Source organism: Epinephelus lanceolatus, chromosome 2, assembly GCF_041903045.1.
Source record: "Epinephelus lanceolatus isolate andai-2023 chromosome 2, ASM4190304v1, whole genome shotgun sequence".
NCBI classification, from domain to species: Eukaryota; Metazoa; Chordata; class Actinopteri; order Perciformes; family Serranidae; genus Epinephelus; species Epinephelus lanceolatus.
The window spans coordinates 31,039,241-31,060,866 of record NC_135735.1 but is presented as its reverse complement, the minus strand read 5'-3'; the positions used below and the strand labels follow the sequence as shown (position 1 = coordinate 31,060,866).

The following is a 21,626-nucleotide window of genomic DNA, read 5'->3' as shown; positions in this document are numbered from 1 at the left end:
AAACACTCTGCTGCACTGTCTATATTTACGCCCCTGATGTTGTGTGTCCTTAAGCCCAATAAGACATTGTTTAAGATAAAATTAAGAAAAGAGAAGGAACAATGGACAGGTCCACCCTCATCTCTTACACTGATGTCTAGGTATGGTGACAGAGTGATAGGTTTTTAGCCCCCAAGTAATTTTATATACAGTAATTCCGCCCAACCCGCAGGGGGGCGCAGTGCGCCATCACTGTGTCTATCCTGCCGAAACCAACGCCGACGAAGAAGAAGTCCAAGAAGCACTTTCCAATCGTGGGAAATGGCGCTTCGCGTTGTGGAAACCTGAAGTCAGAGGAAGCATCTCATACTTGACTGTCAGTTGAGGCGCCCACAGGGCTCTACGCATGAGTTGCACTTTGAAAAGGAGCGGATTATGACAGAGGAGAAAGGGAGCCGAGAGATTCGTCAAGGAAAACGCAACATCCGCGGCTCAGGCGTCAACATCCTCGGACAGGTAGTGTAACGTAGATGTTGGTAGCAGCTAGCGGCACATTGCATCACGTTTTCCAGCGTTGCTGGCGGATACCGACCAAGGCTAGCTTAACAACTTCGCGTACACTGGCTAAAGATTTATAGTAAGAGCTTGACTAGTCGCCTACGACGACCAGCTGTGCCATGACGATGCCAATAGCTACAAGCTAGTTTTTGAATGCTAGACTGCGTTACGCTACGGTACGTTTACACTGCTCTGCTAAAGCTAAAGCAAGACCACTGAATTACCTGTAACGGTACCTAGCTAAACTCACAGCTTCAAGACAAGACTCGCCGCCTGTTGGTCCTGGTGAAACAGTGACATTGTTCTTGTTTGGCAGCCCTAAAATGGATTATTGAACTAAAGTAGATATTGCTTTGCTAACATTAACGCAAGCAATCGCTTTACGTTAGCGAAAATAGCAGCGTACCACCGGCGAGACTAGCTAGCCGCCCTGGCTAAACTAGCTTTAGAGTTATGTCTGTCAGCGTTGTAGTTCGTCTATTTGTTGTATCACATATCCAACAAATTAACAGCAGACACAGCGTGAAGTAGCTTCTGTCATGTGTACGTATAGCTAGGTCAGATATCTTAACTTTAACAGTGAAGTCGGTCAAACTGTAATCCTGCGTGACCTTGCAAGCTAACTGGGTAGCCTGCTAATGTACTAAGAAAAGTGTGTAAGGCAGCTACCAGTCTGCATACAGCACTAACGTTAACAGTCGCACAATTTTAATATGTCTTTACAGTGAGCATTGCTTTAAAGCACATGTTATTACAGTGTACAAATACCGCGACTGTTGGTTTGTTTACATGTCAAGCTAGCACGATGCCTAACAACTGCTGTTAACGAAGCTAATCTGTGCGCTGCAGATGCTAACGAGCTAGCTAACGTTAGCGAGTTAACTGACGTTTTAAGATCTCTAACGTCTAAATATTGTCCAATTAGTTTGGCAATTTCATTAAAAAGTTGCTCTGTGTTATAACAAGTTGCGTGAGTACCACATTTCACGGGTTGTCATAAGCAAATATTGACACACGTGAGCGCAAGATGTAACGTTATTTGCTGAAGCCAGATTTGCTATTATAATCACTTTACGCATTGCTGTGAAATCTTTGCCTCTGTCAACAGTCTGTAACAATGTGAGTTTTGAGTGCATATATTGTGCTTGTTAGTTTGTAATTGTTATGATATGTCTGTATGTGCAGTCCCACGTAATGGCATGTGGCTGCGTAGTGACAGGCTTGTTGCGCGGGAGTTCAGTTGAATCTACTGTGTTTTGCTTCGCGGTCACAGAGGGCAGTGTTGTGTCAAATCTGCACGCTGTGAAATCGACGGGCAAATTTCCATTCAGGTCAACCTGGCCCTGAAAGCACCATGTGTGTACCATACCGCTGGAGATAGTATTATCTTGTTGTTGCACTAGTGCAGTAACAAGGCTGAGGGACAGCATAAACATTTAACTACAGACTTGGGTCAACAATAGTAATAACATAAGAGTAAACATAAATCAACACAAACCTGATAATACAAATACCAGTGTTGGAGCATGTAAGCAAATGTATTTCATAAAAAGGTTAACATGTTTTCAGATAATATGGATTTAGTGAAATTTATCAGTATAGAGAAGAGTTTAAAAACAGGCCACTTCAGGGGGTATTTAGACCAGTGATTTGAGTAGTGCTATACCCTTGACTTTATTTGAACTCACATCTGCAAACAGATGTGTAGCAGTATGTCATGTGTTGTTACTGATTTAAAAGCAAACCCAGTCACAGCACCAGCTGCCAGCAAGTTTGCTGACAGTACGTTTCCTAACAACTGGGGGTGCAACTGTTGTTTGAAAGAAAGACCTCCTTTGTACTGTAAAACCCGGTCGAGCAGATAAAGCCTGAAGTGGATTTATGGAGGAGGAAGGGCTCAGACTGAATATTTTGCAGGTTGTCATTATTTCACTTACTGATTAATGTTTCCAGGGCAGCGTGAAAATGACAACATAAACGTATGTTTTGACCACACAACTTGCAGTATTTCTAGGGAATGATAAGTCAAAGTTAAAATGACTGACTGCTGTTTCTAACTTACTATATGTCATGTGTTGTTCTTGTTTATACAGTGAACAATGCATGACCTGACTGCCCAAGTTACCAGCAGCCTGCTGCCTTTCCCAAGAGTGACTATAGATGCTTTAGGGGAGGATGAGATCACCCTGGACTCTGTCCTACATGGGAAATTCACTGTTGGTAAGCCTATTTTTACTGATGAATAATCTCCAGAAATGTGCGTGTTCTTTCCTCCACCTTTAGTTGCGATGAAAAATGGAAGGTTTAAAACACATGGCCACTACTCCCTTAATGACCCAAATAAATACCAGTGCACTGAAGTATTTGTAAGAGGTGGGGAACATGACTTATTTCTTACTCATTACTTTTCTTTAAAGCTGTAGTTGGTAACTTTCATACAGTATTTTATGGTCTTCTTCTTCACCTAATATGAGAAGAATCTCAGTATGTTCTTCCAACTAAATATAATTAGTGAGGAACTTATGACCAGTGGGGCAGCAAGTGGGACTGTAGGGTTTCAAGGCACAGAGCAGCCTTTGGTTACCTTTTTCAGTAAAAGGCTTGCAGTCATGGAACACCTTGCCCCCAGTATTAAAACACAATCAGATCTTTAAGTATTCACTACAGAAGTGTAACAAGTGATTTACTAAATTGGGTTGCTCCATCACACATGTATATGAGTACTAGTGATGCGTTGATCAGCTTCGATCTCCGCTCTCTTATCAAACGTGTGCTCATCCGTGAAGAAAATATTTTTTTTCCAGCGGATGTCTTAGTTACAACATGATTGAGCTAACTGGAGTAGTTTCATGTTGTATCCGACAACGGGAGGCTTTTAACAGATGACGTCCTGATGTTAGCTTTGCTGCTGCTGTTAGCTGTCCCTGTCAGCTGCAGCCACTGATGTTTTCTAGACATCGTGATTTCCCAAAACTGAATAAATACCACACATAGCAACACAAAACTGCTTTGCTAGCTCAATCATGTTGTAACTAAGATATCCACTGGAAAAGATATTTTTTTCACGGACCGTTTAATGAGTATTCACTACAGAAGTGTAACAAGTGATTTACTAAATTGGGTTGCTCCATCACACATGTATATGAGTACTAGTGATGCGTTGATCAGTTCCGATCTCATCCGAATCTGCATGTACACATAAATCATCCAAATAATTTTTTTTTTTTTTTTTTTTTTTTTTTTTTCCTGATTTAGAGACCTGCACCTGAATGGACATGTCAGTCCCTCTCTACAAGTGCCTATAGGCTTTTTTGCTTTTTAAATTATGTATTGTATTGATGTATGAGTGATATCTTTAGTGATTAGAGAGGCTGTTTTTGTTATGCTGCTGTTCCTCATGCGTCAGTGCGCACAGAGTCTCTTTTAATGGGGACTCTCTTGTAGTTTCTGCTGCTGTAATTGCTACAAGTTTTTTTTATGAACCCAATATCATTATATCAGATGTCAGATTATCGTGATGATATAGTAACTAGTCTCGCCACCAGACAATCAGAGATCTCTGCCTTCTGATAGTCTGGGGACACTCCTTACACACAGGCGAAAACGGCCGGCAACAAAGCAACGTCTCTTGCATTTTTGAAAAGGACACACCTACTCGGAATTGTGCGCTCCCCCTTTTCTCGTCCGCAAGGAAACAAACACACAGAGAGCTTGAAAATGGATGCCGAGAGATTTAACTCCGTTTTATCAAACGTGTGCTCATCCGTGAAGAAAACATTTTTTTTCCAGCGGATGTCTTAGTTACAACATGATTGAGCTAACTGGAGTAGTTTCATGTTGTATCCGACAACGGGAGGCTTTTAACAGATAACGTCCTGATGTTAGCTTTGCTGCTGCTGTTAGCTGTCCCTGTCAGCTGCAGCCACTGATGCTTTCTAGACATAGTGATTTCCCAAAACTGAATAAATACCACACATAGCAACACAAAACTGCTTTGCTAGCTCAATCATGTTGTAACTAAGATATCCACTGGAAAAGATATTTTTTTCACGGACCGTTTAATGAGTTATTACCTATTACAGACACCGCTAACGGCTAACAGGGCTAACAGCTAACGGTTAGCCCAGCTAAACGTGCACACAGAAATAGTAATGTTTGTTCAATCATTGTGTTTATAGACTTTACAAACATCGGATTAGTCTAAACGGTGATACAGTGATGTGAAAAATGTGATATATATATATATATATATATATATATATATATATATAAGTTATATATATATAGCTCTGCTGGTTTTCTACCCAGACTATAGACTATAGAAGGAATCGCCTAACAAGGCGATTCCCTCTATAGTCTATAGTCTGGCCGGATGGATGAATCATGGCCTTGTAAAAGATTATGTTTGTTTCTTTTAGTTGGCGAGAATGTGTCGCCGCAAACGCGACAAACATCCACTAACTTTGACAGCGTTTACTGTGAGTACGGCTGAGCCATTTTGTACCGCTACACGTGTTTCTAGTGGGACTCTGTTTACAAGCACAGGAGTTCAGCAAGCCACTGAAGGACCGCCCTGCAGATTTACTATTGGTTCTGCAACGTAGGGAGTTTTTTTAAACTCTGAAATTGTATCCGCCCATCTAAACACAAAATCAGGGAGAAAGTCATCAGTCTTTAGTTAAGCAAAGTGTCTAAAGACTGACTTGTGAGTCTATATAGTAACATATAAAATTGAAGTAGGCTAGTTTAAATGAATGGACATTTATTTGCAGTTCTTATTTTTCGGTACAATTAAAATGGCAATAGGTATTTATTATTTCAACCATATTAATCAGAATGTTCATTTTTGTGACCTGACCCTGATCCGCAGATTAACTATATTGCCCACGGATATAACTGCAATCCACCTGTCCCTGATAAGTCTGTTTTTTGTTCTAAGCTGCTGTAAGGGTACCATTTCCACCGGGGATAATTAATTAAGTAATCTGTCGATCTGTCTATTAAACTTAGCTTGTGAAATCCTCAGTACAGACTTGCTGGAACAGAACCAGCCAATCAAAAATGTGAAAATGGAAGTCACTGCAGACTCATAAGGTGCTTAGATTTAAGTTTTAGCTAAAGAACAGCTTGTATAACTGGCTGCAGGTCACTTGTTATCTCATGAGCTGTTTACTGAAAAAAAAAAAGGAACCTAGCTTGGTTTATAATCCTGGATCATTACCCTCTGACCCTTCATTTCCTTGTGTGTGTGTATGAAGGCCGCAGCGGGCTGGCCTGGCTGGCCTGTGGCCCTCACCTAGAGGTTGTCCATGCAGTGACAGGAGAACGGCTGTCTGCATACTGCTTCAGTGGCGGAGGCGAGCACCCACCCAGTGTCCTCGCTGCCAGGGACTTCAGCTGGCTCAAACGGTCAGAGATTTCTTTCACCATCTGTCTGTTTATCATTCTTTGATACAGATTGTAATCAATGGAAACGATGTACTATTAACTACTAGTCAAACTTGCAGTGAGTGATAGTCGACGATTGTCAGAATCATGTGCTTCTACATTTTGTTACAATGAAAGATTTTTCTATATATCAATTACAGTGCTGAGGAAATATTAAGTGTTAACTCCTTTACCATTTCACTTTACTAGGTCTGGATTACTGGTTGGCTTGGAGGAAGCAGAGGGCAGCGTGCTGTGTCTATATGACCTGGGACTGTCAAGGGTGGTCAAAGCTGTGGTTATACCAGGCAGGGTGAGTTGGCAGTGCAACAGGTTCTCCTCTACTCTTATCTTGTAGAGATGGTCACATGCTTTAAATCTGAATTCTTCAAGGAGACAAAAGATGTCTCAAAGAAATTCCAGTCTGCAAACCTTTCTTGATGTCAGCTTTATATTCCTGCTGTATGCATTGTTTCTTGAAGGGCAAATTGTACTTTTTTTGGTGGTCTGACATTAGAAGATTTTTGCTTAAGCAGGTAGTCGCAATTAATACATAAAAAAAACAGATTCACAAAAAGTCAATTTTGAATTGTGTTGGCAAGGTGGCACAAAAAAACAACCTAATCATATTAATCAAAACTTCAACACTGTCTGACTTTCTTTTCTTCTTTTCATCCTCTTTGTTGTCTAGATTACAGCTATTGAGCCATTAGTAAGTTATGGCGGCGCAAGCACATCGACCCAGCATCTTCACCAGAGTCTGCGCTGGTTCTTCGGCATTGCCGCCGTAGTAACGGATCTAGGTCATGTTCTGCTTGTGGACCTGTGTCTCGACGACCTGTCCTGCAGCCAAAGTGAACTGGAGGCTTCAGGTGAGGAGCGTGTGTGACAGCACATGTTTTTTGTGTGTGTGTGTGTGTGTTTGCTTGTTTATGTGCGTGTTCTTTTTGTTTATCTTCTGACCTGTACTAACTGCCCTTGAGAAATGAACAGTTCCCACTCTTCAGCGCACCGTATGTTAAACGTCATGAGAGGAAAGCATGGTTATATACTGACACTGACGGTACAGGCCCCTTCAGTTAAGTAGCAAAAGAGAGCTTATCATGCTTTCTTTTTTCCAGCCATACATTTTTATTTATCTAAAATCCTCTCTCTTTTTCATGTGATGATTGTATTTCCTGTCTGTTGTGGGGGGGTTTCTATCTAAATGTAACTGGTGTGCTGTCTCCTCCAGGTCTCCGTTGTAAAAGAGATTTTCATCTTAGTGAACATCCTGATGAAATGAAGGTTAAATAAAAAAAATAAAATGAAGTACACTCTGTCCCCAGACCTGCAGGTAGTGACCAAATCTCCTGCAGAGATCCCGAGGCTAAGAGAAGTCAGCACCAGACAGGGCAGACATCTTTGTCTCCAGCTGAATGGGCCCAGTGGAGTCGGAGCCACAGCTCTGCAGTACATCTCCAGGACCAACCAGCTGGCAGTGGGATTTTCAGATGGATACCTACAGCTGTGGAACATGAAGTCTCTAAAGAAGGAGTGAGTCTTTGTTTTTTTTTCTGACCTCTATTTTTTTTGAAAGGCGTACAGGGACAATGCTTGGTCCTGAATAGCCTAGGCTGTGAAATGTGGCCTTGTTGCATATTACTTTATGTCTTATAAAGTATTCCCAAAATAAAATGTGCGAACAAGCTTTGTGAAGCCAACCAAAGTCACTTTAGCTGGTTTAATTTTGTCTAAAGAAGGAGTGAGACTAATCACAGTTGTTTCATCATCACAGTGTGTAAAGCGTTTCAGTCATTGCACACTCAGAGTCCCGCCTTTTGCTCCCCCTTTTTCAAATGTGAATGACACTTGCTTGGAACATTCAGGACTGCAGTGGGTCTCCTGAGTTTTATCAGGATTGATTGTACTTACAAAGCTTGAGTTATGACCTCTTTACTGCTGAGCTCTGCCCTGTGAAGGTTTATCATTGATGTTTTTGACCAATCTTGTTCTTTATAGTACAAATGTGCATCTCATTCCCACAAAGTTGTGTTCCGAATTTGGTGTTCATGAAGTCGAATACAGATGAAACACTGGCTCTTGTAAAAAATTCCAGTCATTTATACTGGCAAAAATGTATAGACATGGACACGTTTTAGCGGAAGAGTCACCATCAGCATGATGACTCACTATGAGTACCGGGTTTTATCTGTTTTCTGATCTTCCCCAGAACTGTACACCTTTTTTAAATTGTCTAATATTTTTGGAGTTGTGTGCACTGCTGTTTTTCATTGTGTTGATAGAGTCAAAAAAATTTTTTCGAGAAGTTAATTCATTTTTACTGTTTTTGACATGCAAATCAGCAAAAATCCCTAATGGTGGACTTCAGTGGTCCAGGAGGCTTTTTGTAAAACACATTGAGCTGGATATGTGTGCCAAATATTAAATCAGTCTGATCTGCGGTGGCAGAGGCCTTTCCGAAGTCACGTTTGGGCGTTAATTACAGCCCCACCTTGGGAAACATTTGCACATCATTTCTGGTTATTTGGCCAAGTTCATGTTTATAGTTAATTCCAACTCATGACAGTTTGATCCACGGCAGCTGACAATAAGTAATACTAGCAAGACAGCACAAACTTAGTGGGCCTCTGCCTCTTTGGGGCTTGAACCCTAATTGTATGTATATATGATTTTTTTTTTTTTTTATGTTTCATTTGCAGATACCACTCCCAGTTAGAGGGTGGCAGGGTGCCTGTGCATGCCTTCACCTTCCAGGAGCCAGAAAATGACCCCAGGAACTGTTGCTACCTCTGGGCTGTCCAGTCTTCTCAGGAACTGTAAGTCTTACATGAAACTCAAGTTTATCATGTTCTTTGTTTTGAATATAAAGAGGCAAAGTCATGGTGTCATGTCAGGGCTAGCCTCTGTTCCACTAGCTTCTGTTACTCAAACAAGCTCTCATTTATCTCTGTCATCAGCCTGGAAAAATGAAGCATGTTCTCAGGTTTTACTATTCATAATCTAAGACAAATCAGTCAGATATTGAAGCCTTTGTGATTTTAGCTAAGTCAAACAATTACTTTGTTAGCACAGAAAAAACTACATGTTATGTCCTTATTTGTCCATATTCATAAAACTCAACAAAAATCTATTCCCTTGTTTTTTAAACTTTGTTGTTTTAATGTCTCCTGTCTAAGCACTTGTGCAACATTCAGTCCTCTCTGTCCTGCTGATGTTAAAGACACGTCTGGCCCCTTAACTCACTTATGGAGTCATGACCTTTAGTCTGCGAATACCTTTGGGCTTAGGATGTTTGAGAAAAGGACGTTAGATATTGCTTTTCAAAACCCTACCGTCCTTATCTGAATCTATGAAGCAAGCTGCACAATGTACTGTTGAGAAAGGCTCTGTTCCAAGCCTGGAATTTTAGTTATTATTGTTAATAGAAATCTCAGTGGGATTTTTGAATGAGGGTTTTTTTTTTTGCTTCTGTAACAGGACACAGACGTTTGGGTTACACATCGGTGCTGTATAAGCATAAGACTCTGCAGATTGACATTATTTGTATTTTCAAGTTCTCCATCCAGGCAAAGTGTGTGCTTTGTTTTTGCCAAGTTCTTATTTTTTCCTCTGCTGCCTCTCCCTCCCACACAGTGAGGGAGATATGGTCAGCCTCCGCCTGCTTCAGCTGGCCTTCAGTGAAAGGAAGTGTCTAGCTTCTGGGAAGATCCTCTATGAGGTCTGTAGTGCATATACAATTGCACCAATATTTTCTCTCTATTCACTTAAACACTGAAACTTTTAAACGGCTGGTTCAGTGTTATTCACAGCAAATCTACTGTAAATATCCCTTCCTTGGTTTAATCTGCTCCCTCTTAAACCCTCTGTCACTCAGGGTCTGGAGTACTGTGAGGAACGTTACAGTCAGGAACTAAGTGGCACAGCCTTCCCTCTCAGGACCCAGGCCGCAGACACCCGTCTGCTGAGTTGCCAGACCATCGAGAAGTTCAGACCTCATCCGGACAGAGATGACAGCATGAACGAAGGTGAGCCTTCTTCCCCCGAAACTACCAGTGAAGATATGAATATGTAGAGAAATAATACAGGTTTTAAAACATTTCCAATCAGATTTGAATCATTTGTGCTTTGACATTGCCAGCATTGTCCAAGTAGAGAAATGGAATCTTTAAATAGTTGTATCATCATGTGTTCTCAGTAAAATGGTTTCTACAGCTACTATCTTCTGCATAACGGAGAACAGTCCTATTCTTTGTGTGTCTGTTTTTGCATACTGTATCTGCTTCCTCTCAGTAGTCTTACCTGCATTTAATTTCTTTATCACTTCTGCAATCACCCACACATTCCCTCTTCTCTCACCTTCCTATTTTCAGTTGCATCTCCAGACACCAGTGTTTCTATCTTCAGCTGGCAAGTCAAGGTCTATGGCCAGGGAACCCCATCTACTTACATTGGGGTTTTTGACATCAACCGCTGGTACCACGCACAGATGCCAGACTCTCTAAGGTACTGTGGAGACTGATTTTTGTACCTATTTAAAAGGTTTCATGAGTTCTTAGTAATGAAACATTTTTAAAGGAATTTTAACACAGTTTGTGAATTGTTCTGCTTTTTCATATTTTGACATAATAAACAACATGGCAGGGAATGTTATCAGAGTATGCAAAGCTGCATGTAAACAGGAATATTAGTAGAATATACATTTTCATTTGCCATGTAAACAGCTTGGTAGGAATTTTGTCTTTTTCGGAATAAGGGCAAAAACCAGACTATTTTGTGCATGTAAACATACTCAATTATGACTTTCCTTTTCTTGGTCAGTCACAGAGAACAGCAGAATGACTATGTAAACATTAGCAATAAGAGAAAGTGAGAAAGTGCAGCTGGTACTGATGTATTGAAACCATTCTGAATATTCAGAATGGATATGTATTGATAAATTAATATTTTGTGACAACACTCGACTCTTTCCTCGCCTTGACAACAAGGTCAACAGACTGACATGTTGTTTGTCTGATATTTATTGGTTGTTTTATAAAACAGCAGTGATGCAGCTAATTGAGGGCCCATTTCCAGGAGTTATTGTAATGATTGTTTGCCTTACTGTGACACTGTATTTCAGCTTTGCTTTGTGTGTTGTTGTCAGAACGGGAGAGTCTCTGCAAAACTGTCCCTACCTGGCAGTTTGGTCTCTGGACCCAGTGGTAAGGATGGTGTCTCAACACGTCCTCCTGGATGTGGTGGTGCACGACCGCAGCCTGAGCAGGGGCCTGCCCTTCACCTGCCCCCCACCAGAACAGTACTTTAACCCCACCACATATAACTTTGGTAGGTGCAGACACTACATGTACCACACTATCAAATTATCTTCCCCTTCTGTCATTTTGTTTCCAGGTTCTATCCCAGTATGTTTCTGTTGTCTGTCATTGCTCAGGGATTAAGACAGGCCTAAGTTTGTGTTCGAAACATAATTAATAATATTGATGTACCTTTCATGTTACAGATGCTACCTGCTTGCTCAACGCTGGAATTGTGCACTTAACCTGCTCTGGGTATCAGAAAGAGGCAAGTCTCTTCTGTTAATGTTTCTATCATTCAAACTTAAACCTCACCTTTTAATTTTATGGCATTAGATCTAAATTGTAAGAGGTGAATATGAAGATGTGTATAAATTTATCTTCAAACTGTTTGTATCTTAGTTTACATAGTCTTTTCCTTGTGTGTTCTGGAGTTTCAGTTAGCATTAGATGATGTGATGTGTTTTAAAGCTAAGACTACACAACATTTAACATTCACGTAGGATTGATGTGAAGATGGCTTGAATGGAAAATAGTCTTTTTAAACACCTCACCATTGTCATCAACACCAGACCCTGAGCTTTTTGAAGAAAGCTGCTCCTTGTTCCAGTGACGTCATCTCCACTAGCTACTCTCGCTGCCTCATGTCCGGCCTTCTCTCATCTCGCCTGGCTGACACTCAGGCCTCTAGCCTCTCACAGGTACACACACATACATTTTGCTTTTCAGATGCACATGTTAACACAAAGCCACCTTTCTTTATAATTTCACACTTTAATTTTATGTTACACAACAATATACAGATTTTAATGAAATATGTTTTCAGAAGTATTAAGAGTAATTTGAACATGTCCTTTAGGTGGAGCAGCTGGATGCCATCTTGTCCACAGCGGTAGAGACCAGTTCCTTGGGACTGATCACTGGCTGCATCAAACAGTGGACTGCAGAAGGTGAGGAGTCGTTCTTATATAACTGTCAAATTGTTGCTTACCCAAACCCATTGTGTCCGTGCCGGCAAGAATGTGAAGATGTGTACTCAGTGTTTCTCTCTATGGCTTCATCTCACACAGAGATGCTCATAGTATTTTAAATCTTTACTCGGGGATAGACGCTATTATTTTTAATCAATGGCCCCATGGGCAACCAGGCCCCTAAATGTGGTCGCCAGAGTAAATTTTTGGTGACCCAAATGTAAACATATGTAAAAACAGTAGCCTACAGAAAAGGCAATTTAACGCAACCTACACAGCTTTGCTTAATTGTAACACTTCAATACATGAAAAGGTTAAGAAAAGAATGAAAATGTCTTTGCTAACATACAGTATATTCTCTCACAGTCTCTTAGTTCAAAGTTCATGGTTTCTTTACTTTGTTATCATCTACAGTTGTTGGTGGCATAATAAAAACATCATTAAAATGTTAAGGAAATAAATGATTATCTTTATTTTGGCAGCCCTACGTAGCCAACAGCTGTACCTACAGCTAAATATACTTTTTGTTTTCAAAGTAATTTATTGTACTTACGTACAGAATGAAGTAAATGTAAGTTACTTACTTTAATTTCTAACATAAGTTTGGTAAAATGTAAACACTGATGGAAAGAATCTGTAACTCCAAACTCACAGTACTTTTAACGTTACCTCCAAACTCAGCTGAAGTACTTCAGTAACATTACGCTTTTAATTCTGTCCCTCTAAAACAGAACAACCAGGCTCTGCACTGAACCTGCGCTACATCCTGGACTGGGCCTGGAACAAAGTGGTCCAGACCAAGGAGGAACTGGATGGCATCTGTATGTTTCTTTTTTTTTTTTTTTTTTTTTTTTTTTTTTTTTTTTTTTTTTTATGAAAAGACATTGTGAAATATACAGGATGTTTGAACAAGAAGAAATGTAGATCTATTTTGCAGTCTTAACACTATAACAAATGTTTAAGTGTTTCTTTTTAGCATTGATCAGATTTAAATAAATAAGGTGATCTCAGTAAATCCTCACATATGTTTTCAGTTGTCAAGAACTGGACATCTGACAGACCTTATATTTAGGTCCTTTGTGACCCTTCAGGTATCCAGTGATACATTTGAATAGATTAGATCAGATATGTTTGCATAGCCTGTTTGTATGGTAAATTAACCCTTCAGGTCATTGACTACTCAGACAGTGCAGTATTATTTTACGTTACAAAGGAGAGGAAAATTCTTTGTGACAAGCCATTTGATAATATTGTAAACTATTTATCATTAGGCAATATAAATCCCTACGTTGCAGGCAATTTTGTTTATACATTTCTGTTTTCTATATGTTTCTGTGTTTGTTTTCTAGGTGCACCACTGTTTGACAGCTCATCCAACTTCACAGACCCTCAGACCCTTCAGCTGCTACAGCACAGCCAGAGACTGCTGGGAAACCTTAGCACCATTTTCCACTGTCTGCTCAGTGAAGCTCACGAGCTCACACAAAAAGGTGCAACATCCACACAGACACAATCACATGTATAGGTGTTGTTTCCCTATGATGTCAGTGAAAACAGTTTCAGGCAGCACACAGCCACAGTTTTAATTCCCTTTTGTGATAAACGGTAATGAAGCCTACAGGGCTTTTTTATGGTTGATTTCAATATAAGTGACATTCTTATTGTTTGATACACTTTGAGTTGTAATTCATTGTTCTTTGATTAGCCATTATTAGCAGCTGAGACACTCTTGTGTTGTTGTTTTTAGTCATTCGTAGTTGCTGAAAGGTTTTGTTTATATTTTTGTTTTGTAGGTCTGGTGGGTCTGATAAACAAGAACATGGTGTCCAGTCTGATTTCCAAGTACGCTCAGGTGGTGCTCTGGTTCTGTCGTACGGGTCTGCTGCCTGAAGGATCAGGTACATTGCAGCTGGTTTAAACACCGTACCAGCAATTTCACACAACATTTTGTCAGAGTCATTTGCTAAGTTTACATGCACGCTGATATTTCACTATTATACAACAGTTAGTTCCAGCCCTGCAATCTGATTGGTCGAGAGACAGTAAAACCGTGATGATATTGGAGTACAACATCACGGTTATTTCACTCTGTATGTATCACTCCGCCTCACAGCTGATTGCAAGCAACAATCAAATCAAAACTGATGGTTAGTGTCAGTTAGGTCAGCAGTTGCGTTGTAGGCTAATTAATTCATCCACTGTCAAACAACCAAAAATATGGATTTATTTCCTAAAATAAGTTTTGAATTGAACTATGAATGGTCATCAGAGGAAGATGAGGGAGAGGAGAAGCTGAATCCATCTGAGCACACATCGAGGTTTGTCAGTGTTTCATCAGCGGAGCTCAATGACTTGGAGAAAAGCAACATACTGTCAGATCAGAAGGCAGAGTCGGCTGTGCCTGTGAAGCGACAGTCCACCATGCAGTCACCAGAGACTTATTTCACCGGCTGCACAATTAATGGAAACGTGCAGATAAATGTGTATAAAGAGTAAGTGCCTGGCGCACCATGTATGCGTTACATAGCAACAGTGACAGCGGAGTCCTGAGGGAACTATTTTTGTTGACGGAAGACAAATAAAATGCTTAAATTATCTATTTTGTCCTCATTTTTCAACATTTCTTAATCAGCCTTGCTTATTTAACTGTTGAACTGGCCTGCGGCCTCGTGCCGACCAAATCACAGCCGTGATGATATCACAGTACAACATCACTCCCTCTTGTGTGATACTGCTTAATTATTCAGAATATGACAGTATTCTTAATTTGATGCAGGTCATGTAAACAGCATAATTAGTTTGGCTGCTGTAAACAAATATTCATTAAAATCAGAAAAAATATGTATGGCTCAAGTCTGTTTCTTGAGTTCTAATTATTAATATTAGGATTATTACTTTTATTTACTTTTTTATTTTGAACAGAAAGTCATTAGTATACAATTTGTTAAGGGGTTGCCAAACTTTTGAACATCACTGTATTCAGTTTTCTTTTTCTCTTTCTCTCTGTGGATTGTAACTTCCCTCCCCACCAGACGACGACGCTCTTCAGATCTCCAGGCCTTTCTACACTCACTCAGTCATCAGCAATTATTATACTATACGCAGGGAGGAGCTCACCAGGCTGGCTAAGTGAGTAGTCTTGAAAACATTATAAATCTCAAAGATTTATATTCCAAATCTAGGACTACATTTTGATCATGATGGTGGTCTCAGTTGATGTAATGCCGACACTATTCTGTTGTCTTCTCAGAGGCAAGTGGTGCGCAGACTGCCTGATGATCGACGGTTTGGTTGGTCAGTGTGGTGAACACTTGATCAATCTCTGGAAGAGGGATGAGGGTGGGACAGGGCAATACCCACCACCTACATTGCATGTAAGACTTATTTATTGATATAATGTATTTTTGTACCATCTAATTAATGTCAAATTCATTGTTTGCATCTGTGACTCTTACACTGTGTCAAGAATTAATTTTATACCTTTGACCCACAGGCCTTGTTGGACATTTATCTACTGGACAACATTGATGAAGCTACCAAGCATGCAATTGTATCCTTTAACTATGAATGCCCAAATGTCGAGTCATGTTCATGTCAGTTTTGGCCAGCTTCAGTATTTGTGGTGAATTCAAGGATCACTTCATTATTTGCTTATGTAAAATAACAGCTGATAAAAGGGAATGAACATTGATTGTTTTAACATTACACATAAGAACAAACACTTTTTTGTAATTCTTTTGGTTTCATCACATAAAAACATTTTTTAAATTGTAAACAAACAACCTTTCAACCTTTACTCCTCTTGTATTTCCAAGTGGTATCACTATTGGCGCTGCTGTCGCAAAGACAACTGTATCGCTTTTTGTTTTCCTTAGCCTAGCACCCACCACAGTCTTCACAGTTACTGTAGTTGGTTCATCGTCACCATTTTCACACCTGGTTAAAGTAACTGCAAATAACTTACGCTGATACTCTTTGGTGACTGGGGATAGCTACCGATAGCTACCAGGGAAAACAAAAGCGCTATCCTCTTCCTGTTTTGGTTGCACAGTGGTTGATGTACTTTCTCTGTGCAATAAATCAAACCTTCATATTCCTGAGAGATCGCACCTATTGGCTAATTTATTTTGTAATCTAGTAACCTTGGTTCAGTTATAAACTCTAACCTCCCAAATGATAGCCTCAATTAAGTGTGCTGCATGTTTGAGCCTTGACCTGTTGTCCCAGGTGATTTACCTGTTGCTGGATGTCATGTACTCCTTCCCCAATAAGGAGGGAGCATCAGTGGAGTCTTTCCCCACAGCTTTTGCTATTCCTATTGGACTGGTGAAACTGGTGCAAGGCCTCTGGCTGCTGGACCATCACGACCACCAGGTACACACCAACACCACCTGCAGAAACATTAAGGACTTTTTAAGATGTGAATTTTGATACAAAGAAGTTGTTACTATGCAAATACTGATATTTGATTTCCCTTAAAGTACAATGAAGCTATTTTGCCTTGCACCACATTAGTGTAAACATTATTGACACTTTTAAATATTACACTCCTCTGACTCCTTTTTAAGATTCTGTCCTTTTTCTTCTTTGTCCCGATCAGAGTTCCTTTGAGTTGCTCCTGCATCCAGCTGCCTCTCAGTGTCAGTTTGAGTGGCAGCACGAGCGTGTCCTGCAAGCACTGATGTGCCAGGGCCAACACTCAGTGGCACTGCGATACTTCCACGTTACAAAGCCCCCGATTTCCTCCACCTCCCAGGCCAAACTCTGCATGTCTGTACTGCTACACAACAGGTGAGAGCAAAGGAAAAGGACAGTGTCGGCTCAGTTTAACTTAACAACATTGTTAAGGTTTTACAACAGTGAAATATGGGCAAGAACATGGCGTTTTGTTTTAGGAAATATCGCCTGATGGCAATTACAGGTCAACCGATTTATTGACTTCCAGCTTTTTCCTGTCCCAAACCATCGTAATTATATCAGCCTTTAAAAATCCACTATCGGGTGACAACTAATGGCAATCCAATGCTAGCCCTATATTAGGTTACTTTCACATCTGATCTTAACTCTGTTAACCAGCTTAAGTGTTTTTTGTTCTTCTCCTCCAGGTGTCTCATAGAAGCGTGGTCTTTACTTCGGCAGCACTCTAACCGCCTCAACATGAGTGAGCTGCTGGGCTTTCTGTATGAGAGCTGCCAGGAGCTGGGCCTCATCAAGGAGCTGCTCAAGCTGCCCCTGGGAGTTCCCGAGCAGGTACGAGAGACATGAGTGAATTTACCAGATCTTAATTGCTGCATTTTTTAAAACCCTAAGCCTCATTATTCTTCTTGTAGATTAATCTTTCCTCGTGTTTTTGGATTATAAGGTCGCTGTCTAAAGCTTGTGGTTCTTGGCTTTGTGTTTCAGGAATGTTTAGAGAAGTTTCTCCAGGGCACAGGGGGACTCCAGAACAGAGAACTGCTGATGGTTCATTACCTTCAGCAGGCCAACTACATTCCCGCCCTGCAGCTCAACCATGGCCTCAAAATGAACCTGGTGGTATGTTTTGACACTCACATGTAAAGTGTCACGCTGATTATAACAGCATTAGTGGATGTGTATAATTTGTGTGTACACGCGCATCTTTTTATTGATTGTTATTGGTTAGAATTCAGTTAACTTTGGCTATAAATCAAAACGAGGTCAGTAGCGTTGCTTTTATACATAGACTTTAGACATATAAACTGTGAACCACAGTAAGCATGAAAATTCTGTCACCATGCCGTTATATATAGAGAAGATACTATAAGATTTATAAACACATTCTCTTGCTCCTAGAATGAGCGAGACCCAAAGCTTAAAGAGCGATTCAACATCAGGAACTCAATATTGGATCAGTACGGCAGAGTTTTGCCCAGAGTCCAGAGGAAACTGGCAATGGAGAGATCAAAGCCCTACCAGCATCCCCACACCATCCACAGAGAAGGTAAGGAGACGCTCAACTTGAATTCATGTCCATTGCAATATTTCTCAGTGGTAACATGTTTGTTGTTTGCAACCACAGCTTCAGTGTCTATTATTTTATTGTTAATGCCATCTAAACAACGGCTTAAACATTAATAATCAAATACAAATAACATTTACATACTGTGCTCCAGTTTCTCGGCCACAGCCACTGTCAACCATCAGTAAGCGCTCCGTCAATGAGAAGGTGATGTCGAGGGCCGGCTTCATCAACAACGTCCTGACCAAGATTGAGGAGGTGTGGTTAGGCAAAGGAGCTACGCCGCAGTCCTCCCCAGCCAAGAGGTGAGCATGAAATACCAAAATTGCATCTAAGGGGTCACTATTTTTATTATTTTTTGTTTGATTTTTTAAATCTTTTTCTTCCATTTTGTTTCTGCCAGCCCCAGGGCAGCAGATCAGAGCCCCAAGCCCTCCTCCTCCTCAGCCATTCCCGACCCCTTCCTGGGAACCCCTATCACCATGACCTCCAAACGAAAATCAAGGTACTCTCATAAGAGCTCCATGTTGGGCTGACTGAAGGTGGCTAGTTTAGATTTCAAATAGTTACAACAATGGCACCTACATCTTATATTGTGTCTACTGATTGGTTGTATACTGTTCACTCTTATTATATACTTGAATGTTTATATTGCAAAAATATATAAATGTATGCACAACAGAGCTTTGTTAAGACAGCATCTTAAAGTCATGGATGCTTTGCTTTCCCTCCTCATCTTCAATGTGACCCAGGCTGCTGGACTTGGTGGTTCACCCCTCCTGTCAGACCCCTCGCCCTCTGCTCAGCCCTCCCAGACCTCCCAGCTCCTGGGTTTCTCCTAAGAGTATCGGCAAGGCCCCTGAACTCAGTCTGCTGCAAACACCCCAGGTGGTCAAGGTGAGTATGAAGTTGACACAAGAAGTCAAATCTTTGTGTATATTATTTATAGGCATCCCCTAAAAAAGAAAAGAGGGGAAAAGGGGAAAAAAAGAGAAAAAAAAGGAAGGGGAGAGGAAAGGGAAAAAAAAAAAAATAATAATAATTAAAAAAAAAATATATATCAATTTCATATGAGATTTGCACCTCTGACCCCCTCCACCTCCATCCGCCCTCCATATTGTTATTCATTACTATTACTGTTGTCATTATTGTTGTTATTATCATTATTATTATTATTGCAAAAACTATAAGTTGGCATTTCTATTTATTTATTTATTTTATTCTTCTTCTTATTATTATTTTTTTGTATGATTGTTTATTCATTTCTATTATTGTTATTGTTTTTTCCTTTTGCCTGTCTGTTAACTGTAGTGTTTATTATATTATAGTTACTATTATTATTATTATCAGTTATTATTATCAAGCTTTATAACTATCATTATTGTCATAACTATCATAATTATCTTTGTAACAATGCAACTGTTAATACTGTTAGTTGTACTCTCAAGTGATACACACATGCACATACACACACGCACACGCATACACACACACGCGCGCGCATAAAACCACAAATATCGTTGTTTGTTGTTCTCACTTTGTCTGTCTGTCCATGTCACTGTATTGTCCTATTGCACAATTAATTAAAAAAAAAAAGTATATTATTTATAAATCATGTTTAAGTATGGTTTCTTTTCCTAATAATGACTCTGCGCTTGTGTTAGCATTTTGGTATTTTGTTACTGACACTTCATGTTTTGGTTCTCTTAGCGAGCTCGGGCTTTGGCTGCTTCTGGTCCAGTGTTCTCAGGATTCACTCCCCAGTCCATCCTGCGCAGCAGCCTGAGGCCCACACCTGTCGCCACCCCGTCTGCTTCTCCAGGACGCTCCATCACACCCCCACTCCGCAGCAAAGAGAGTCGCATCACCTTCATTGAAGAGACAGAATCTCCTGAACGGGAGAAGGGTATCCGATGGACCAATGGGGTAAGACCAAGCACTATATAGGAGTGGTGTGTTGATGCTGAGAAGTCGTCTCACACTCTAACTAAAATGTGCGTGGTGGTCTGTCTAAGCATACTTCTTATCAATTATCATCCTCTTTGTTTAGCTGATAGGTTTGAGTTTGTCTTAATGATAAAATGTGTTTTACTATCTTCTTTGGAACTGTTTCCTCTCTAGATGGCAGCAGACAGTGAAATTAGCTTGCTGACCAGAGGCTCCACACTATCCAAGGCTACACATAAGACCTGGTCCTCACAGCCCGCAGAGGAGGAAGAGAATGGAGATGAAGAAGGGGAGCAACCTCGTGTGAAGTTCTTGCCTCCAGAAGGTGGTATTCCCTCCCCACAGCTGAGATGCTTTCAGAGCGAGTCAACCTCCATCCATGAAGTCGCTGCAGAAACCAGACCATCAGATGCAACACAACCACAACTTAACCTGAGCTTTGACACCAGCCACACATCTGTCCGTTCAACAGACACCACGCTAGAGTTTTATGATGCACCTCTTCCTGATCTCTCAGAGAACCAGGAGGGAGAGGAGGGGCACACTGCTACAGAGAAAGAAGAGGAGGTAGTGACGCTGAACATCAAAGACCTAGCTGAAAATCAAGAACCAGAGGAAGAGCCCACGCCAACCACTGAGCTAACCCCTCCCCTGACATCAGAGGCTGGAGAAAAGGAGGAAGAAGAGGAGGTGAAAGAAAATGAAACAGCTAAGGACGTGATGGAGATTGCTCTTGAAGAGGACGCTAAAAACGAGGAAGATGTTGAGTTCAAAGAGGAGGATGAACAAGATGTTGAGTCAACTCATGAGCATGAAGATGCTGCAGCTCCTCAGCAAGAGGAGATGTCTGCTCACAATGAAGGTAATTTATTTGCAGAATTTGCTCTGTTTGTTTCTCTATGACTTTTTACCAGAGATGGGATGCTTCACACCAGTACAGCACAGTCCCAGAATACAAAGATATGCCAAGCTTTGATATTTACTCTTTTTGAAATAAAAGGTGCTGAAAATATCCATACCTTTTGGCACACTTTAAAACATTGCTTGACGCATTTTCTACGCCACTAGTTTGTAACCAGGTAACTGAGAGCATGGACTCTGGTGCTGAAGTCGAATCTGCGGATCTACCAGTGGGAGAGGACGTCCAGACAGAACAGACAGAGGTCGCTGAATCCACAGAGTTCACCGAGTATCTGAAACCATCTGATGCCACCGAACCCACAAATGACGCAGAAGAGGAGCTGGAGCAATCAACAGGTTCGTCCATAAATGATGCATTTATACTGTGAAAAAACTCCCAAGTTATTACCCCTCATATTAGACAGGAACACAGTGATACATATAAACAGCAGTCAATCGATCAAACTTTATTTGTATATCACTTTCCTAGTGCTTCACAGCTGACTGACAAGCCGAGAATAAGACAAAGTGTAGATTGTGAACAACAAAAACAATTTGAGACCAATG

The 21,626-nt window shown here is 40.7% G+C and overlaps 1 protein-coding gene across 3 annotated transcripts in view; it reads left to right on the top strand.

Moving 5' to 3' along the window:
* The first annotated feature begins 355 nt into the window (after window positions 1–355).
* Window positions 356–21,626, top strand: part of ahctf1 (AT hook containing transcription factor 1) — a 29,509-nt gene continuing 8,238 nt past the window's right edge. For 2 of the 3 annotated variants that reach the window (XM_033621988.2, XM_033621971.2), the window contains exons 1-31: window positions 356–495; window positions 2,631–2,757; window positions 5,796–5,946; window positions 6,175–6,277; window positions 6,656–6,836; window positions 7,293–7,500; window positions 8,667–8,783; window positions 9,601–9,685; window positions 9,842–9,992; window positions 10,338–10,470; window positions 11,111–11,292; window positions 11,468–11,529; window positions 11,834–11,962; window positions 12,121–12,211; window positions 12,964–13,053; window positions 13,582–13,722; window positions 14,026–14,130; window positions 15,265–15,361; window positions 15,483–15,606; window positions 15,726–15,782; window positions 16,460–16,606; window positions 16,833–17,023; window positions 17,338–17,482; window positions 17,636–17,767; window positions 18,047–18,194; window positions 18,367–18,517; window positions 18,616–18,717; window positions 18,965–19,109; window positions 19,923–20,138; window positions 20,334–21,021; window positions 21,228–21,416. In XM_033621988.2, the coding sequence (XP_033477879.2) occupies window positions 2,637–2,757; window positions 5,796–5,946; window positions 6,175–6,277; window positions 6,656–6,836; window positions 7,293–7,500; window positions 8,667–8,783; window positions 9,601–9,685; window positions 9,842–9,992; window positions 10,338–10,470; window positions 11,111–11,292; window positions 11,468–11,529; window positions 11,834–11,962; window positions 12,121–12,211; window positions 12,964–13,053; window positions 13,582–13,722; window positions 14,026–14,130; window positions 15,265–15,361; window positions 15,483–15,606; window positions 15,726–15,782; window positions 16,460–16,606; window positions 16,833–17,023; window positions 17,338–17,482; window positions 17,636–17,767; window positions 18,047–18,194; window positions 18,367–18,517; window positions 18,616–18,717; window positions 18,965–19,109; window positions 19,923–20,138; window positions 20,334–21,021; window positions 21,228–21,416 (4,582 nt within the window). In that variant the 5' untranslated portion in view covers window positions 356–495; window positions 2,631–2,636. Of the gene's footprint in view, window positions 496–690; window positions 714–2,630; window positions 2,758–5,795; window positions 5,947–6,174; window positions 6,278–6,655; window positions 6,837–7,292; window positions 7,501–8,666; window positions 8,784–9,600; window positions 9,686–9,841; window positions 9,993–10,337; window positions 10,471–11,110; window positions 11,293–11,467; window positions 11,530–11,833; window positions 11,963–12,120; window positions 12,212–12,963; window positions 13,054–13,581; window positions 13,723–14,025; window positions 14,131–15,264; window positions 15,362–15,482; window positions 15,607–15,725; window positions 15,783–16,459; window positions 16,607–16,832; window positions 17,024–17,337; window positions 17,483–17,635; window positions 17,768–18,046; window positions 18,195–18,366; window positions 18,518–18,615; window positions 18,718–18,964; window positions 19,110–19,922; window positions 20,139–20,333; window positions 21,022–21,227; window positions 21,417–21,626 lie in introns of those variants that run through there. The other variant, XM_033621980.2, reaches the window with a different exon arrangement.